Raw genomic sequence first — 16,753 nt, 5'->3', positions numbered from 1 at the left:
TTTGATCCACAGCATCGTCAAACAGCGATAAAATAGATCCTTCATCGGTCAAATACCATAACTGCTTACTGAACAGAAATAAAACTGCCATTGAGATGTTTTCATCATTTTTTTTCTTAAGCCTTCATCGATTTCAAAAAGCACAAGTCCTGGTAAGGTGCTTTAACTGCTATAATACATTGTAACCATGGCTTGATATAGGATGTTACTATGAACAGGCAAACGTCTAAAAGTGCCGCCTTATCCTTACCGGTAATTTTAAATTGCGCACAAATTAATGATATTTTCAAGGAATAAAGCGCCTTTGCCATCCATCGAGCACCTGGAGGCCGAATCTTAAATTTTCTCGCTGTATCTCCTCCTAAAGCTATCACACAGAGCTCTAAAAACTCTCAATAGTTATCTCCAAGTATTTTTGTTGTCAGTGCAGTATGGTAAAAGTCAAGCAAATCATCGATTTCGGAAGCGGTTAGGTGCAATGTGAGATTTTCTCTGTAGCACTGAATTTTATCGGGATCAACATTTTTATAGTTATCTCGAAACTTTTTGAAGAGGGGTATGCCAGGGCTTGTAGTCATTTGACTGATTTTTACTTCAAACACAGCTTTTAATACCAACTATGGCTATATTTGGTATATATTGACAGTTAAATTCACTTTCCGGATATTGTAGAACAAAACTTCAAGAACTTGTCCATTAGATGGCAGTTTAGAACCCGATATTTGGTGTTATACGACTCCTATTAAAAATATACTCTTTTAAGAAGTGGGTAAACATAACAACATCTTGCCTGAACGAGTGATTTTCGTTTACTAACAAAATAACAAGTTACTACAAGCTCATCAACACGTTTGCTCGCTGGCGTCTTAATGTACAAGTACTGAAATTTTTCGATGCAAGTCGGCACGGGTTGCAGTTGTCCAAAGTAAACGAAATTTATTTTATAAGTGTTTAGTCATTATTAAAACAAAATTAGAGGGTATGCATTCAAAAATAACAACTTTAATTTTTTTGGGACACCCTAATGCATACCCTTAATGCCAGTTGCGTGCATTGATCTACTACCGAAAATACGCAGTGTGTAGTTATCATGTTCGGATATGAACTGTGCAATATTATCATCTTTCTCGAGTTTCTGCAGCCGACTGATTATAATTATTTACAAGTTTAATTCTTTATCAATTTTCATTTCAAATACCCATTTATCAGAAATTTATTTATTATCTTTATTTTTTCTAAGAAAGGTTCTTTTAACTGGTTATAACCTTGTGATGTCATTATTTTTTTCGTAAAAAAGACAAATAACGTAGTTTACATCACTTTATTTACACAATCTACAACAGGGGTAAATGTACACTAAACTTTTAAAGGTTGGTTGAGTGATAGAGGAAGGGGTGAAGAAGGAATAGAGAGAGGAGAAAGTTTATTTGAATTAGGAATTACAATATCATTAGAACGGAGATACCGTTCAAGTGGGAAAATATTTTATAAAATTGTTTATAATTTTTTTTTCTAATTAATTATTTCTGCACAGATATTAACATTTAATTTCTAATCTTTCAAAATTATTAATCTGCGATACCTTAAAACCCGTTTGAAGTATTTTTAACTGTGAAGTTTGATCATTTTCTAATAAATGATCAGTAAACTCAGAATCGCTTTTGTTATATAGAGCTCTCTTATGTCAATATCTTTAATAGTTCAACCTATGATTAAGGAATTACAGTCATTACAATGATGTTTATAGACTACTTATTTCTTAGTAAAAATAACTCTGTTGTATATAAATAGTCTTTGTTGTTAAGTCCGTATTTCTTCAATTTGATATTCGTATAAAACGCCCGGTTGAATATTATCTGGAATATTTTTGCTTTTAATTAACAACTAGAATTCTATGCCATTGTTTTTTTCTATCTTAGGACATGGGAAACATATAAAATTTGAAAAAAATTATGTCCAATTTTTTTTTTAAGTTTTTCATCTATCAATTTAGTAGAAAAACCATTATAAATTGTTATTTTTTATGAGTTTTAATTCAGAACTGACAAAGGAAGCGTAATTAATCTATTAATAATAGAGTGGATCTTTTGTTTTCTTTACGGTTCGTTTGTCTTAGGGTAGGAATAGCTTTTCAGTCTTTACGCACGCCACTGCATAATGCATATTTGATTTATTTATGCAAAACTCATTTTTCTAAGTTTAAGTCATATTACTGTTCTTAAAAATTAATTATCACTTGATCTCGTAGACTGAGGTCTGAAAAAATATTCAAATCTCAGTTGAAAAATAATTCTCCGAGTTTATTATATTAGATAATTTTATTATATTCTCAGAACACATTTATAAAATTAATACAGTAAGCCTTGATTATCCTTGACTCATTCATTAACAATTCACAGAAATGTGAAAAAAATTTAAAATCTCAGCTGCAAAACAAAACTCTTAATTTCCTTCTTGAGTTTAGGTATATTCCCAGAACATATTCAATAATTAATATAGCGATCCTTGAGTGTCCTTGACTATTCCTTGACAATTATCAGAAATGTAAAAAAAAATTACAAATCTTAGTTGTGAAACAAAACTCTGGATTTCTTACGTACTTTTGAATATTATCAGATTATTTTTTTATTGTTTCACGTTTAATTTGTAGAATTCCATTTCAATTTTTTGTTTTTATTTTAAATATTTTTGGGGTTCTAGTAGTAATAAATGGTGATAATGCCAGGTGTACGCGGCGATTACGGTAGTGGAGTTGTTGAAACAGTAGTCATTGAGTCGACACCGTGGTGACCGGACTCGCGAATGTGTTCCGACCTGCGAAGGTGTCGAATGGTCTGAGCGCGTGAGGAGCGCAGGCCAGTGATAATGTCCGAGGCCAGGGCGCTGATGCGATCCAGAGGAGTCCATGGTAATCCGTAGTTCGTGCAGAGCCGGGGCGTAGGTATGGTAGATTCGTGTAGTGGCGCAGTATGAACCCGCCATAGCGACCGGCCGTCTCAGTAGGCAGCAAGCAGTCGCAGAGCTCACAGGTTGGTCACTGTAGAACTGCTAATTGATGACTCTAGGACTGCTAATTGATGATTGGCCTCTTCTTTGTTTTGTTTCTTATTAGTTTCTTCCCGCTGTCGCTTATATAAGATGAAGAACATTCCCGAACATTTGTTGCTATGTCTATAAACATTTCCAAACAAACCTCTAGACCACGGCCGAAATTTCCAATGGCCCAGGCACTACACTTACACGGCCTAGGTACCTTAGCGCTTGGCATCATGTACCAAGTAGTACTTGACACCGTCCGAAACAAGTAGTGGCGTACCACTACAATAATATTATTATTATATTTACAAAAAACGGTTTATTACAAAACTGCTGTGTAATTATTGTTACGCATGACAGCTGTTTCGCCCTCTAATGGCATTATCAAACTGTGGTGAAGCCACTTACGTTTAGAAAAAAAAAAATAATGCATGAAACACCGAGTCACCCAAATTGTTAATTTGGAAACACCTTACTATAACGACCTTATTCAAATATAAACATTAGAATAATTGGAGGAAGCTTTATAGGGTGATATCTATTAAGATATTCTGATACATACTTGGAAATCAATAATGGCATAAGAATTTTTTTTTTTTTTTTTTTCTTTATGAGAACCTACATGAAAACCGTCTGTAGCAGCGCATGCCCGTAGGTCTGAAAATTGAAATGTTGCGAAACATTTTTACTAGTAACAATTTTAAGTAAACAGTACGCAATCTTTGTACAATGTTTAACATAAACACAGCTTAACAAATGTGCAGGAGTTTTTATTTAGCAAGTCTGTAAGTTTTGGGAGCGAAGGTTCAGGAAATTAATTTAAGGATCACTTTATAATTAGATAATTTTAAACAAATGGTTTTATTTTCATCATGAATTACATCTCTTGTCAAATGTATTTACAATAAAAAATATAATAATACAGTAACATGATGTTTTAACAGTTTTATAAAAAGTCACATAAATAAATATTAACACATTAAATGTAAATAGCACCAAAACAGAGCCGTTTCGTGCTCATTCCGCAATTCTTTGGGGATTATTATTATTATTTATGATTAGGTACTTGCTCATGAAAATAAATAGATTATTTTTACACTTTTATTTCACTAACCACAATGAAGATATGCTGACGACTTTTAAGTTAATATTATTAGCAGATCCTTGGGGGTGTTATGGGAATGGTATTTTTATATTAGCTGTGTGAAGTGACTTCTATCATATTTGACAATGCCGTTAATGAGGAAAGGAACGAATGATTAAAATAAAGTAAAATATTATAGGAGGGTGGTAACACAGCAGCAAACCATTCCCCCGCTGAGCTGTTGAACGAGTCGTAAACTGAAAATTAAAAAAAACTAAATTCATTATTTAAGTGTTTTGTTATAACCTCGGTTAGAAAAATTAATGGTAAGCTGACTCCATTTTTATTCTTGCTTTATTTAAAAAAAAATACGTACTGTTGCTTTGTAAAATCCAAGCAATGCTCTTGATATGATCGAAAGGAATTAGTAATCACCCAAGCAAAAAGCTGTACGTGTTTTATTCTGAATATGGCAGTACTTTCACGCGTGTCTTTGTTTTTTCCGATCGCGGAAAACATCAGTTAGCCTGCGAATGAGAATCTTTACTCTACGCTTGTCGGATTTCAATTCACGTGAAAGATATTTTTCACATGTTTGTGGTGAAATATCATCCGGTGACCATGTCCGAGCTGGTGGCATGTGAGACAGAACTGAGCGGTATGCGGGAAGAGCGAGTGGAGCTTCGACGCTGCAGCGAGGGTGCGTCCCCTTTCCCTAACAAGTGCCGCGACTTCTTCTGCGAACCTCTGCAGTTACAGAATATCAGCTCCCTCATTCCTCTCCGAAAATTCCTGGACAGGAAGGCGTAGAGGATAGGGTTGATCCCGGAGTTGAAGTAGGTGACTAGGAAGGTGAGCGGTGTGAAGAGTGAGCTAAAGTCGCTGCCGCCCTGGTAGCTTGGGGACCAGTACTGCCACATCTTGCGTGCGTGGAAGGGCAGGTTGCACACGGCGAAGGTCAGCACCACCACGATCAGCATGCGGATGACCCGGCGCCGCGCGCGCAGCACGTTGAGGGACTGGTTGCTGAATTGTTGGAAAGTCCTCGCCGGTCCATCCTTCGTCTTCCAGGTTGCCACTACGGGTCGAGTGCTGGATAACTTGCCATGTATCTGAAAATTATTAATTTTATTTAATACATTTATGTTTTACTAATTTCTAACTTATTATAATGTAGAACACAAAGATTTAGATTCCACCCAAATGATCAGTTTTTTGAAAAATTGAAGTTTTATGTTTTGTCATGAGAAATAACTACTTGATGAAATGATCTCAAAGAGAATGTATTTAATTTTTTTTAATTAAATTTAATTTAAATTAAATTTTTTAATTAAAAAATTACAGATAATTATTATAACCTGACCGGACATCAGTAGGCACGGGTTCAATTCCCGTTGGCGGCATTTATTTTTACTCGGGAGATATTTTCAATTTGTATTATTATTTCGGACGACTAATTATTGCTTATAATTATTTGTTATCCTTTATGCTATGCATAAAACCTTGTCTTATAAACATTAGTTTATCATTTAAAAATAAAAAAAATTACAGAAAATATAATATATCATTAGTAAGTTGTATAATTATATGTCAGTTTGAAACAATGAAATTGTTGAAAGAATAATGTTACAATAATAATATTTATAATTTAATTTCACATCATCCTTTTATTAATTTTTTTTTTAACTTTTAAATGTGGGTTTCAGAATGGGTAAAGCACCCAGTGAAACCCACATTATCAAATAATGTATTAAAATATAAGTATTGTACCTAATATAAATATTATATTGTATCGTGGAATTCGAAACCATTTTTTGCTTTTCTACTAGTTTCAGCGAGAAGTCGAATGTGACGTCATCCTTCTGGCATCAAGACGCGTGAGACGAAGATGATGATAGTCAATGATGTACATACCAGCACACGCTAGGGCTAATTCAGGCGATAATTTTCATTATCGGAAAAAGTTTTTACTTTTTTTAGTACTTAAGTACATTGCGTCATAGTCTACCTGAGAGTGGGCGAAAGCGGCAGGTGGTGCCCTTTGCGCACAATGCTTCTCGCAGCGTCCGCGCACAATGTCGGCGTCCGCCACCGTGGCCGAGACTGCACTAATGCATATCTTGTCGTTGCAACGCGGTATCTCTAGTCCTTGAGAGCTTTTCCATAGTCCCACAGCAATGCGCGTATAGAGAACCTGAACAGGAAAATAAACCACGATCTTAGGAGATACCGTTGGATAGTCACATAAGTACACAGAGAAAAATGAATACAGCAAATTCTCTTCAATCAAAATCTCTTCAAATTATTCGTAATTCAGTTTAAAACGGGATTTCAGGCCCTTAACGAATGAATTGATAGGTTTCCTGGTAAACTTTAAGGACGGGTTGTTTCGGAGAATTTGAACAATTCATCAAATTTCAACGTTCATTCGGGTTCTGTGAAATTCCTATTCAAGTTCTGTTATTATATCATTGTAGGCTAGTTGCTTGACAAAACTGAAATAAAAACAGAACTTGAAAAAATCTTTCACAGAACTTCCCGTCCTAAGTAAAATAGTATTATCATGATGTCAGGTTTCGTGTTAATAAAAGTCCTAATATTTTGGTATTTCGTTATTATATAATATCAAGGCAAATGCAAGTGCATGAACATGCTTCAGATATATTTACAAAAAAAATATCTGAAAACGGCTGCTATCAGTAGATATGTACACAGTATACGAGTGCAACCCTTAATAGGTATATCATTTGTTTGAACCTAGCAGGTAAGCTAACAAATTCATGCTCATAAAGTTTTTTCATTCCTGTAAATAAATATGGATAGTCCAATTCTAAAAAGCGAACTAATTAAAGGTTTACACTTAAGTTATCAAATTTTAAATTATAAAATGAATAAATTTTAGGAAAAAACCAACAAAATCAGACCGGTCTGAGTAGACATCGCGTTTGTGTCTCACCCAGTTCAATTCCTCGGCTGGCTAAGTCCTCCATCACAACACAAGCAAACTTCGCTTTCTTGGTTGTAGTAGGAGATTTTCAAATATATTCAGGTTATTTGAACGCGAAAGGTCAGGTTATTGGAATAAAAAAAATTTCAATATACAGAAATGTCAAGTAATACGATTTTCCAAAACTCATTGCAATATCTGACATGTATATATAATAACATTAAACTGATACTGTTGTCACAAATTCGTGGCTTGGGTGTAATATTCGATGAAAACGTGACATTTATTGTACACAAAAGCCATATAACCAATAAGGCTTTAAAGGTGCTTGGCTTCCTTTGCAGAATTTTAATTGATTTAAAGTCCTCAAGTTGTATGAGAACGCTCTATATTTTATTAGTTAGAAGTCTAGTGGAATACAATTCACCCATTTGGTCCCCTTTGTGTAAAGTTCACTCTAACAATATATAACTAGTTCAGCACAAATTTCTAAAGCACTTAAATTTTAAGGTCAAAATTACAATTGAATACATTAATTATGTCAGTTTGATGAATAAATTGCACATAATAATGCTTTCTGTCGGGAGAATTATATCAGACCTGGTTGTATTACACAGAGTCATTAATAACTTAATTGACACCTCTGCCATCGTCGCCTTTATAAAAATCTATGTACCGACTAGGAACACAAAACAAAATCTAACATTCTTCTGTAATACATATACAACCAATTATCAGACACACTCACATACCAATAGGATGCATGATTTAGGCAACAAGTTTTGGGGTACCATTGATATATTTAATGACACCATTTATAGAATTTAGCGTAATCTATACCAGCACCTTGTTGAATCCTACAAATTATAGTAGCGTTGGTCATGTAGTTTTAGTGATGCGTCTTATACGTAGTATTTATTGTTCGGGCTTATATCTTTTTTAATTCGAAAAAAAAACCCGTAAAAAAACTTTATATTGATAATAAAAAAAAATTAAAAAAAGTTACGTTTTGAATATTTTATTTAAAAAAATAAATACATATATTTTTAAATATTTTCTCATTATACTTGTTATCACAGTACTATATTTGTAAATTCATAGATCTATTTTAATTTCTATTTTTTAAAATTGCTGGCAAACCGGGCGTTTATTGAAATAACATTATCATATATGTACAAACCAGTAAGTAACCCGCCCCACTAGAAGATTTCTGTTCTGAGGATTAAATCTACATACTGTTATCATCTCCTATATAATACAGATATTCTTTTATGTGCACTTCATCATGTATCACTTTTACGTAAAAAAAAACCCTTTAGGCGTATAAATAAATTAATAAATTAAACATTTATCCTTAATTTTTTTATCTTTATACTTTTATTTTTCTTTCTTTACACTTATTGTTTATGAAAAAGCTTGTTTTTGGTAAAATATAGGTACCTGTAATTAAACTTACCTTTGTAAACAAAATTAACAAAAACTGTAAATAAAGAGTGCTCACCGAAATTTAAAAGGGGCGCCAGGTAAAGAAAACAGAAGTTGATGAGTCGTACTGTTCCGAGTTGTATATATAAAAACTGTATATAAAGAATGCTCACTGAAATAATGCAGAGGGACGCTAGGTAAAGAAAACAGAAGTTGATATTGTCAAACAGTTCCGAGTTGTAAATATAAAAACTATATATAAAGAATGCTTACCGAAATAATGCAGAGGGGCGCCAGGTAACGAAAACAGAAGTTGATGATGTCAAACAGTTCCGAGTTGTATATATATATAAACTATATATAAATAATGCTCACCGAAATAATGCAAAGGGGCGCCAGGTAAAGAAAACATAAGTTGATGATGTCAAACAGTTCCAAGTTGTATATATATAAACTATATATAAATAATGCTCACCGAAATAATGCAAAGGGGCGCCAGGTAAAGAAAACATAAGTTGATGATGTCAAACAGTTCCGAGTTGTATATATATAAACTATATATAAATAATGCTCACCGAAATAATGCAAAGGGGCGCCAGGTAAAGAAAACATAAGTTGATGATGTCAAACAGTTCCGAGTTGTATATATATAAACTATATATAAATAATGCTCACCGAAATAATGCAAAGGGGCGCCAGGTAAAGAAAACAGAAGTTGATGATGTCAAACAGTTCCGAGTTGTATTTTTTCCTATGCTGTATGCAAATCGTTTCTGTTTCATTGTTTCCCAAATCGTTCGTGATTGTTTGGACCCAAATAAATTTCGGGGCGCTGTAAATTGCACTCGTCAACCAAACTCCAGCCATTACCCACTGGGGAAAATCAGACGATGATTTATAAAAGCATCATTAATAATAAAGTAAATTCATCAAATCCTTAATCTTCAAGAATACATAAAAATATTTTTAACGTTTATATTTTTATACAGCTCTGTATTTATGTATGTTTTAAGGTATCACATATTAAATTAAACAATTTTAGACGATTTTAATAACCCACACTTAGGACTGTGTGTATTGACAAATCTTTAAAAAAAGATAACAACATTTTTAAGGAAACAAGTTCTTCATAGTTTACCTTCAGTCTTCCAGTCGTCATTATTTGTTTGCAAGTAATTGGGTGAATAATAGCGAAGTATCTTTCTATACTTATAACCACTAGTATAAAAATAGAAGCAGTGTAACTCAAAGAATGTATAAACTGATACATTTTGCACATGAAGTCTCCGAATACCCAACTGGAAAAAAATTCATATGTAATACCAAAGCAAGAAAGTAAGCGTAAGCATTAAAAGCTACAATTTACCACCAATTTGCAATTGGTAGCAAATCCCCAGATCTCAGAGAAATCCATTAAATAATGTGAGTGGATTATAGCGAGCCCATAATATATAATGTTCTTAGAGTAATCGCGGATAATAACATTAACATTATCATTTTGCTATTGGCAGAAGATGGCGGCAGGTAAAGTTTGTGACATATATTAGCCATGTTATTTTAGAACAGGTACCTTGTGATTAGGTAGATTGAAAGGTTTTGGAAAACACAAAACACCCCAACGCATATGTCTGCGAGCGCTAAATTGGCTAGGAAGAAGTTGGTCACCGAGCGGAGTCTCCTCGACAACGTCACGACCAGCACTACGAGAAGATTTCCTGGAACAAACAATTTTATAACATCTCTTTAAGGTTGTTACTTACCTATAATTCTATAATAATAATATTCGACTACCATAATACGGACATGTGTCTAGTGTGGTAGTCGAAAAGCATGTAAAAAACCTGTATCCAAATATATTTTTATGAATAAAGAAAAAAAAAAGAAAAAAATCAATTATTTTACATAAATTATCTTCATGCAATCTATTCCGTGGAATGAATCAACCTTTAATCCTTTCATCCTTCCATTCATTCATCCTTTCATCCCTTCATCTTTACATCATTTTATCCTTACATCCTTTCATCTTTTCATCCTTTCATCCTTTCATTCTTTCATTCTTTCATCTTCTCATCCTTTCATCCTTTCATATTTTCATCCTTTTATCCTTTCGTCGTTTCATCTTCTCATCCTTTCATCCTTTCATCATTTCATCCTTTCATACTTTCATCCTTTTCTCCCTTCATTCTTTCATGCTTTTATGCTTTCATCTTTTCATCCCTTCAACAATTCGTCCCTTCCTCCTTTCATCCTTTCAGCCGTTCATCCTTTCACGCTTTCATGATTTCATCTTTACATCATTCCATCGTTTCATCCGTTCATTATTTCATCATTTCAGCCTTTCATGCTTTCATCCTTTCACCCTTTCATCATTTTATCTTTTCATCCGTTCATCTCTTCACCCCTTCCTCCTTCACCCCTTCAAAACTTAACTCCTTCACCCCTTCACTCCTCCACCCCACCACCCCTAATCTATTCAACCCTTTACCCCCTCATCTCTTCCTTACTTATTATATTAAAAGTCAATAAAATACTTATAAACAATGTATAAATATATATGAACACTGCCCTGTAAGGGAAAAAAATTCTATTTACAGGGTAGATGTAATGGCTTACCTAGAAAACAGCAGCAAAACACAATGGAATAGAGCGATATAAAAATAACTCGTATATCTTGTCTATCGAAAATGTACTCATTTTCCTTCAGTGCAACTGAAATGTTATCCGAAGAGTTCATTTTGTTCTTTTTTTTTAAGTGGCTAGTATGTGAACCAACATATTTCTTGAATAGAAGAGATCTGAAAAAAAATCATTCTGAAAACCAAAAAAATAATAAGCTAAAGTTAGTAAATAGGCTAAAGTTTGGATTGAACTCCAATCGAAACATTGTCGGCATAAAAAAATACAACAAATACATACGTAATGTAACAGCTATTCTCTTTTTCCAAGCATGCGTCACTTAAATCAATGTTATTCACTCTAGTAGTGATTATGTAAATTCAATTGAACTGTTAAGAATTGGAAGCTGTTAAGAAAAGCAAAGAACCATAGCTTAAAGCATTATTATATGGTAAGTACAAAAATAAGATTTTTTCAAATGTTTCTAGCTTTCACCTTTCAATGGTGTTCTAGGCCATCACTTCAATTGTAAAAATATTTAAAATTTATTTATTTATTCACGACATGAAGGCCTTTACATGTATACAATGTTTGAAGTAAGTTGATCAGGAGTACAATAATAATTATTGGATGAGAGAATGTCAATTCAATTATAAATTTTGTTTTAACTGGCAAATTTCAAAATTGTATGAAAGATTGGAGTTGAATTAAAATTTAGAAGAGATGAGATGTTGATTATAGTGAAGGCAATTTTAGATAAGGCTTAATAGAAGATAGGATATTTGTTTAGAGAGGGACTACCAAAAAATATGTGATTGAAAGTTCCCACTTCTAGACCACAGAATGTCCAGGAATTCAAAACAGAGCTTTGAATAGAGGCTATCATTACTCGAATGAGACAAACGAAGTGATCATCAGGATGAAGAATAGGACTGGATTTAAGTTTTTGCAGGGAACTTAGAGAATAAAAGACAAGGGAATTTTCTAAAATATTTTTGAGAGATTCAATCATTGCAACGTGCTTGGCTGAAAATATTGAAAATAAGTTTGAAATTTAATGAAAAATTCTATTATTAAAGTGTTGTGGTAAACGTCAATACCTATACCACAGTTAGGAAAGTCTGGAGATTTGGAGCCATCAGTAAATAAATAGAGGAGTTTGCAATTTAGATGAAATAATTTCATTGAGTATATTATTGACAGTTCGGGCCGGGTGATTGGATTGGCTTTTAAGGATGAAAATCCCTTCTAAAATATTTGAAGATAGGGTACCCTGACTATTTTTTAATTTGTTTGAGGGAAGATGACTATTTTTAATAAATTGAAGATCTGAAGAAAGAAATTTACGGAAAGTAAATAAGAGAGGATTTTCAGAAATTGTCAGTTTTCTCACTTGAGACACCGGAGTACAAACATTTATTTTTTAAGTTCATAATATCAGCTTTATGCGTTAAACATTTCAACAGTACAGTACGTACTCATATGCAGTAAACATGTAAACAATACAGATTATAAAAACACGTTAACCAACAAAAAATATTTATAACTAGAATAAAATAAACTTCGACGAATTGAAAACGATTGGTTTATATATTTTACTCAAACATAGCAGTATTCAAAGAAAGTTATGTTACTCTTATGATAATTACGTACCCACAATTAGGTACCCACAAAGTGATTCCTACATGTGAAAATTAAAAGTATTTCTTCATTAATAACAATATCACTTTGTGGCGTCAATTTAATAAAATAAAATAATAAAAAAACTTTTTATCCTGAAGAAGAAACCAATGGTTTTGAAACATGTTATTAAATAGTTGTCTAAAGAAAATTATTTTAATTTTTATAAATTTTTTGAAACAGGAAACAAAAAATACATCATGCTGAGTCACAACATAAACCGAAACTCTTCGAAAGTGTGGGTAACTTTTATGGGCTGTTTCTTTGAAATAGTAAGAAACGTGTTTAAATTTGTAACGAAAAAAATAACATGACCTCATTACTTTTATTGATGAACTTAAGAAATCATAATTTTTTAAGAAGGTAAGTACAATAAAAAATAAAGGAATGTTAATAAGAACACTTTTATTTTTTGTAATACTTACTTCTTCTTTGAAAAACTCTTGTCAGACAAAAACACTTTCTTTCGTAAATCTTTCGAAGTTTGTAACACAAAATTTTCGCGCGCTGTTTTCGCGGGCAATCCTGGCGACTGCCTGACTGCCTAGCGCCTAGAGGGGTGGCAGCCTACTGGCCTCAGCGCTTGGGGTTGCCTTTAGCGGAGACGCGACCCTTTTCTCCCCAACCCCTACGTACAGGCACCATTCACTTTCGTTACGAACAACAATATTTCTTATGAAGTGAACGATTCTGGATTTATTGACAAAAAATAATACGAAGACTTAAAACATAAAAAAAATTCCCCTTAATATTTAGTTACCTAAAAACTTTATTTTGTACTAACTTTGTTATGTATTAGCATTTCGTGAACTATTTAGGTTATATTATCTTGAAGAAAGTTAGGATATAAAACACTCATGTTTTTAGTAATACTGTCCTGCAGAAGTAGTTGGAGTAAGGGTAAAAACAAAGTAAATTTTCATTTAAGAACACAGTATTTATCATTGAAAAAGAAGACAATATTGATAAATCTAAACTAAACATGAAACGGAACAAGGCACAAAAATAAAAAGATAACGATCACAACATAGAATCGAACCGATGATATCTTGTCTTACCAGGACAAGCGTCTTAAACCACTCGACCATTGGGACCTATTAATTGAATGTAATATTTTTTGATCTCATATTTCAGAATTAACATTATCATCTTGCAACTATTTTATCCGTATTTTTGGCAGTTACCTTTTTAAGTGATCACTTTGTGATAGGTCCCTTTGCGATACGTCACTTGGTGATAGGTCATTTTGTGATAGGTCACTTTGTGATAGGTCTCTTTGTGATAGGTCACTTTGTGATAGGTCACTTTGTGATAATTTAAAAAGGTTACGAGGTTACGTATGATGCTTATACCGTCGACGGAAAACTCGACATCTTGCTTAAAATGACTTGTTAAATAATATTTTTTTGAAATATAACCTAAAAACACCCAGGACAAACTTTTAATAAAAAGATCTTTAAACCTGTACCGACCTCGACAAAAAATATTTGATTTAATTGTGCGATGCTTATGATTGGTATCTCACATTTGATTTTTTTATCAACATAGGTAATTACCTTAGTATCGACTAATCGAAAAAGTTTAAAGAAATCTATATGTTGTAATACTTAATATTTTATTGATACAGTTGCCGTGTTATCATTTTTACATTTTAAGAAAAAACATTGCAGTTGAAATGTTGAATGCGAATCAGTTTGTGGTTTTATTGTGGACTGTAATCAATATTTAAAACAACTTTTGGGGAGCTGTGGTTAACTATCAGAAAGTGATTCTGACTTATCATTTGTCTTTTCGATCGATATTTTTACCTTATACTGCCATCTGGGTTTATATCGCAATTATAAATTAAATAGGAACTGATGATCGCCGTTACGCACCCAGTATCTTTGGCATTTGCGGGTAGGGGGGGACTGCGGACGGGTGTTTCAAACTAGGTCTAAATGTTTTTTTTATTTAATTTTCGATTCTGTCTGTGTGTATAAATACATTCAAATGTGTCATTTTTAATATGATTTTCCCACACAGGCCGCGACCTACAAGAGGATTTTTTTGTTTTCGTTGAGGGAGACATTGACAGATGACATCAAAATTCAAGAGTTAGGTTTCTGTTGATTTTTTGAATTTCGAGTTATGCAAACCGGTTCTACAAAGATGTTTTCCTATAGGAGATGCAGCATAAATTAACCAACACTAAAATGTTCTCAGCCAGGGTTTTCAAGAATATCCCTAAACATTTAGATTTTTCTCTATTGAAATTGACATGCGGGTCGCAAAATTGGGGCCGCGGGTTGTGCATCACGGTTTGTGACAAGTAAAATTTTAAAACCAAAACGATCCCGCAAGCTAGTTATTTATGACGTGCGTGATCTCACAAGCGTTAGGTATAGTACGCAAAAGGTAGTGATAAAATAGACAAGTTAGTGATATTTTTCTTAGAAGCTTTGAACCAGGTGATGTTAGTTATAATGCATTGATTGTTTTGAAGAGAATATTGAGAAGCCTGAAATTGAAATCTTTAAAACAATCATTGACAATAAATTTGAGTAATAAAAGTGAAGTTTTCTTATTATTTTTTAATAAGTAATACCTATTCGTATTTGGAAAATATATTAATAGCAGAGGCATTTAAATAGGTACAGACGACTGATTTGGATGTAACAATTAACAGCTATAAGGAGCACATTTAGTCGGTCCCCTCGTGCTCTTTATAACTAAGTTTGAAAGTATTTTAAATACAATTAAGAAATTACGTTGTGATAAAACATATTAAATTTCATTTATTAGGAAAAATAATATTTTTTTGAATTTTCGTAATACTATTTATATTTAACTGTTATTTATTACATATTTCCTGCAAAAGAAATCCTTCAAATTATGAAATTACTGCCATCTATTGCCAAACGCCACGACAATTCTCATAGTTTTGTGTGGATTGTTTTTTCAAGAATAACGTAGGATTAATATAATACTTATGCACATGATTGCTAGATGACGCTAGTGAGCTTTTTTACGAAACATCGCGGTTTTGTTCCAAAAGCTTACAATGATTATCAACAGATGGCGGTAACGACTCGATTGTTTAATTTGGATGATGATAATAATTATAAAAAATGATTTCAATCGTGCTTTCATCCATCCATTTGAACGTAAATTATTGTCACCACTGGATTAATATCCTTTTATATCATCCCGTATCACTTACTTTCCTAGATGTTATTGTTATTGTTATTATAAAATCATATGGGATGCGATATAAGATATAACATCTTATATCGCATCCCATATGATTTTATAATGAATAATGACTAAGGTTTCCAATGGAGGTAAATTCATAATTTCATACATGCAAATTAATGATACTTGAATTTATTTTTCATTATTATTTCTTTTGATGATTTTAATCGCGTTGGGTAGGTTTTGTAAAGAAAAAGTACGGTGAAGTGCAGTAAAAGATTAGTATAGTGTTAAGTGTAGTTACTGTCAGGTGTAGTCTAATGAAAAGTGTAGCGGTTTGCCATTTGCACACAGCGGAGATGAGCCCTCCGACCCATGGGTCGGTAAAGAAACCACATAAACTGAGTGCTGTAAGACCCTGCCCAGAAAAGTCTTATAGTGGACTACGCTGCAGACCACTATACATTAGCGAACTTTTTTTTCTGGACAGGGTCTTACAGCAATCGGTTTACATCGATTCCATGCCGACCCGTGGGACGACGAGACGGCCCAAATTTTATTATTATTCCCAGGTGTAAATACACAATCATTCATGCTTGCAATATTATAATACTTGAAATATTTTTTGTAAACTATTCCATAATTTGAATCATTGGTACGATTAGATGTTTTGAGGTTAAAGTAGATTTCGTAAATTAAACCCGATTTTTGTAGATTTCAATTAAGAAAATACAAATTTGAAGAAAATCGATTGAAATAGTCGATAGAATCCCACAAGGACTGTCGCTTCT

At 32.9% G+C, this 16,753-nt stretch overlaps 1 protein-coding gene across 1 annotated transcript; it reads right to left on the bottom strand.

The window, feature by feature from the left end:
• Window positions 1-4,000: 4,000 nt before the first annotated feature.
• On the bottom strand, window positions 4,001-13,334 carry LOC149424636 (trissin receptor-like). The gene is made up of 7 exons (XM_089631082.1): window positions 13,214-13,334; window positions 11,106-11,303; window positions 10,063-10,207; window positions 9,631-9,790; window positions 9,168-9,365; window positions 6,129-6,314; window positions 4,001-5,232 (listed from the first exon to the last, which is right to left on the bottom strand). Exons 2-7 carry the CDS (start codon window positions 11,224-11,226, stop codon window positions 4,729-4,731), a joined length of 1,314 nt encoding a protein of 437 aa, XP_089487208.1. The 5' UTR covers window positions 11,227-11,303; window positions 13,214-13,334; the 3' UTR covers window positions 4,001-4,728.
• Window positions 13,335-16,753: the final 3,419 nt, after the last annotated feature.

The sequence above is a fragment of the Hesperophylax consimilis genome, chromosome 4 (assembly GCF_061612785.1).
Source record: "Hesperophylax consimilis isolate HC1 chromosome 4, BYU_Hcon_1.0, whole genome shotgun sequence".
NCBI classification, from domain to species: domain Eukaryota; kingdom Metazoa; phylum Arthropoda; class Insecta; order Trichoptera; family Limnephilidae; genus Hesperophylax; species Hesperophylax consimilis.
Note: the sequence above shows the minus strand (reverse complement) of the source record. Positions and strands in the feature narration are given on the sequence as shown.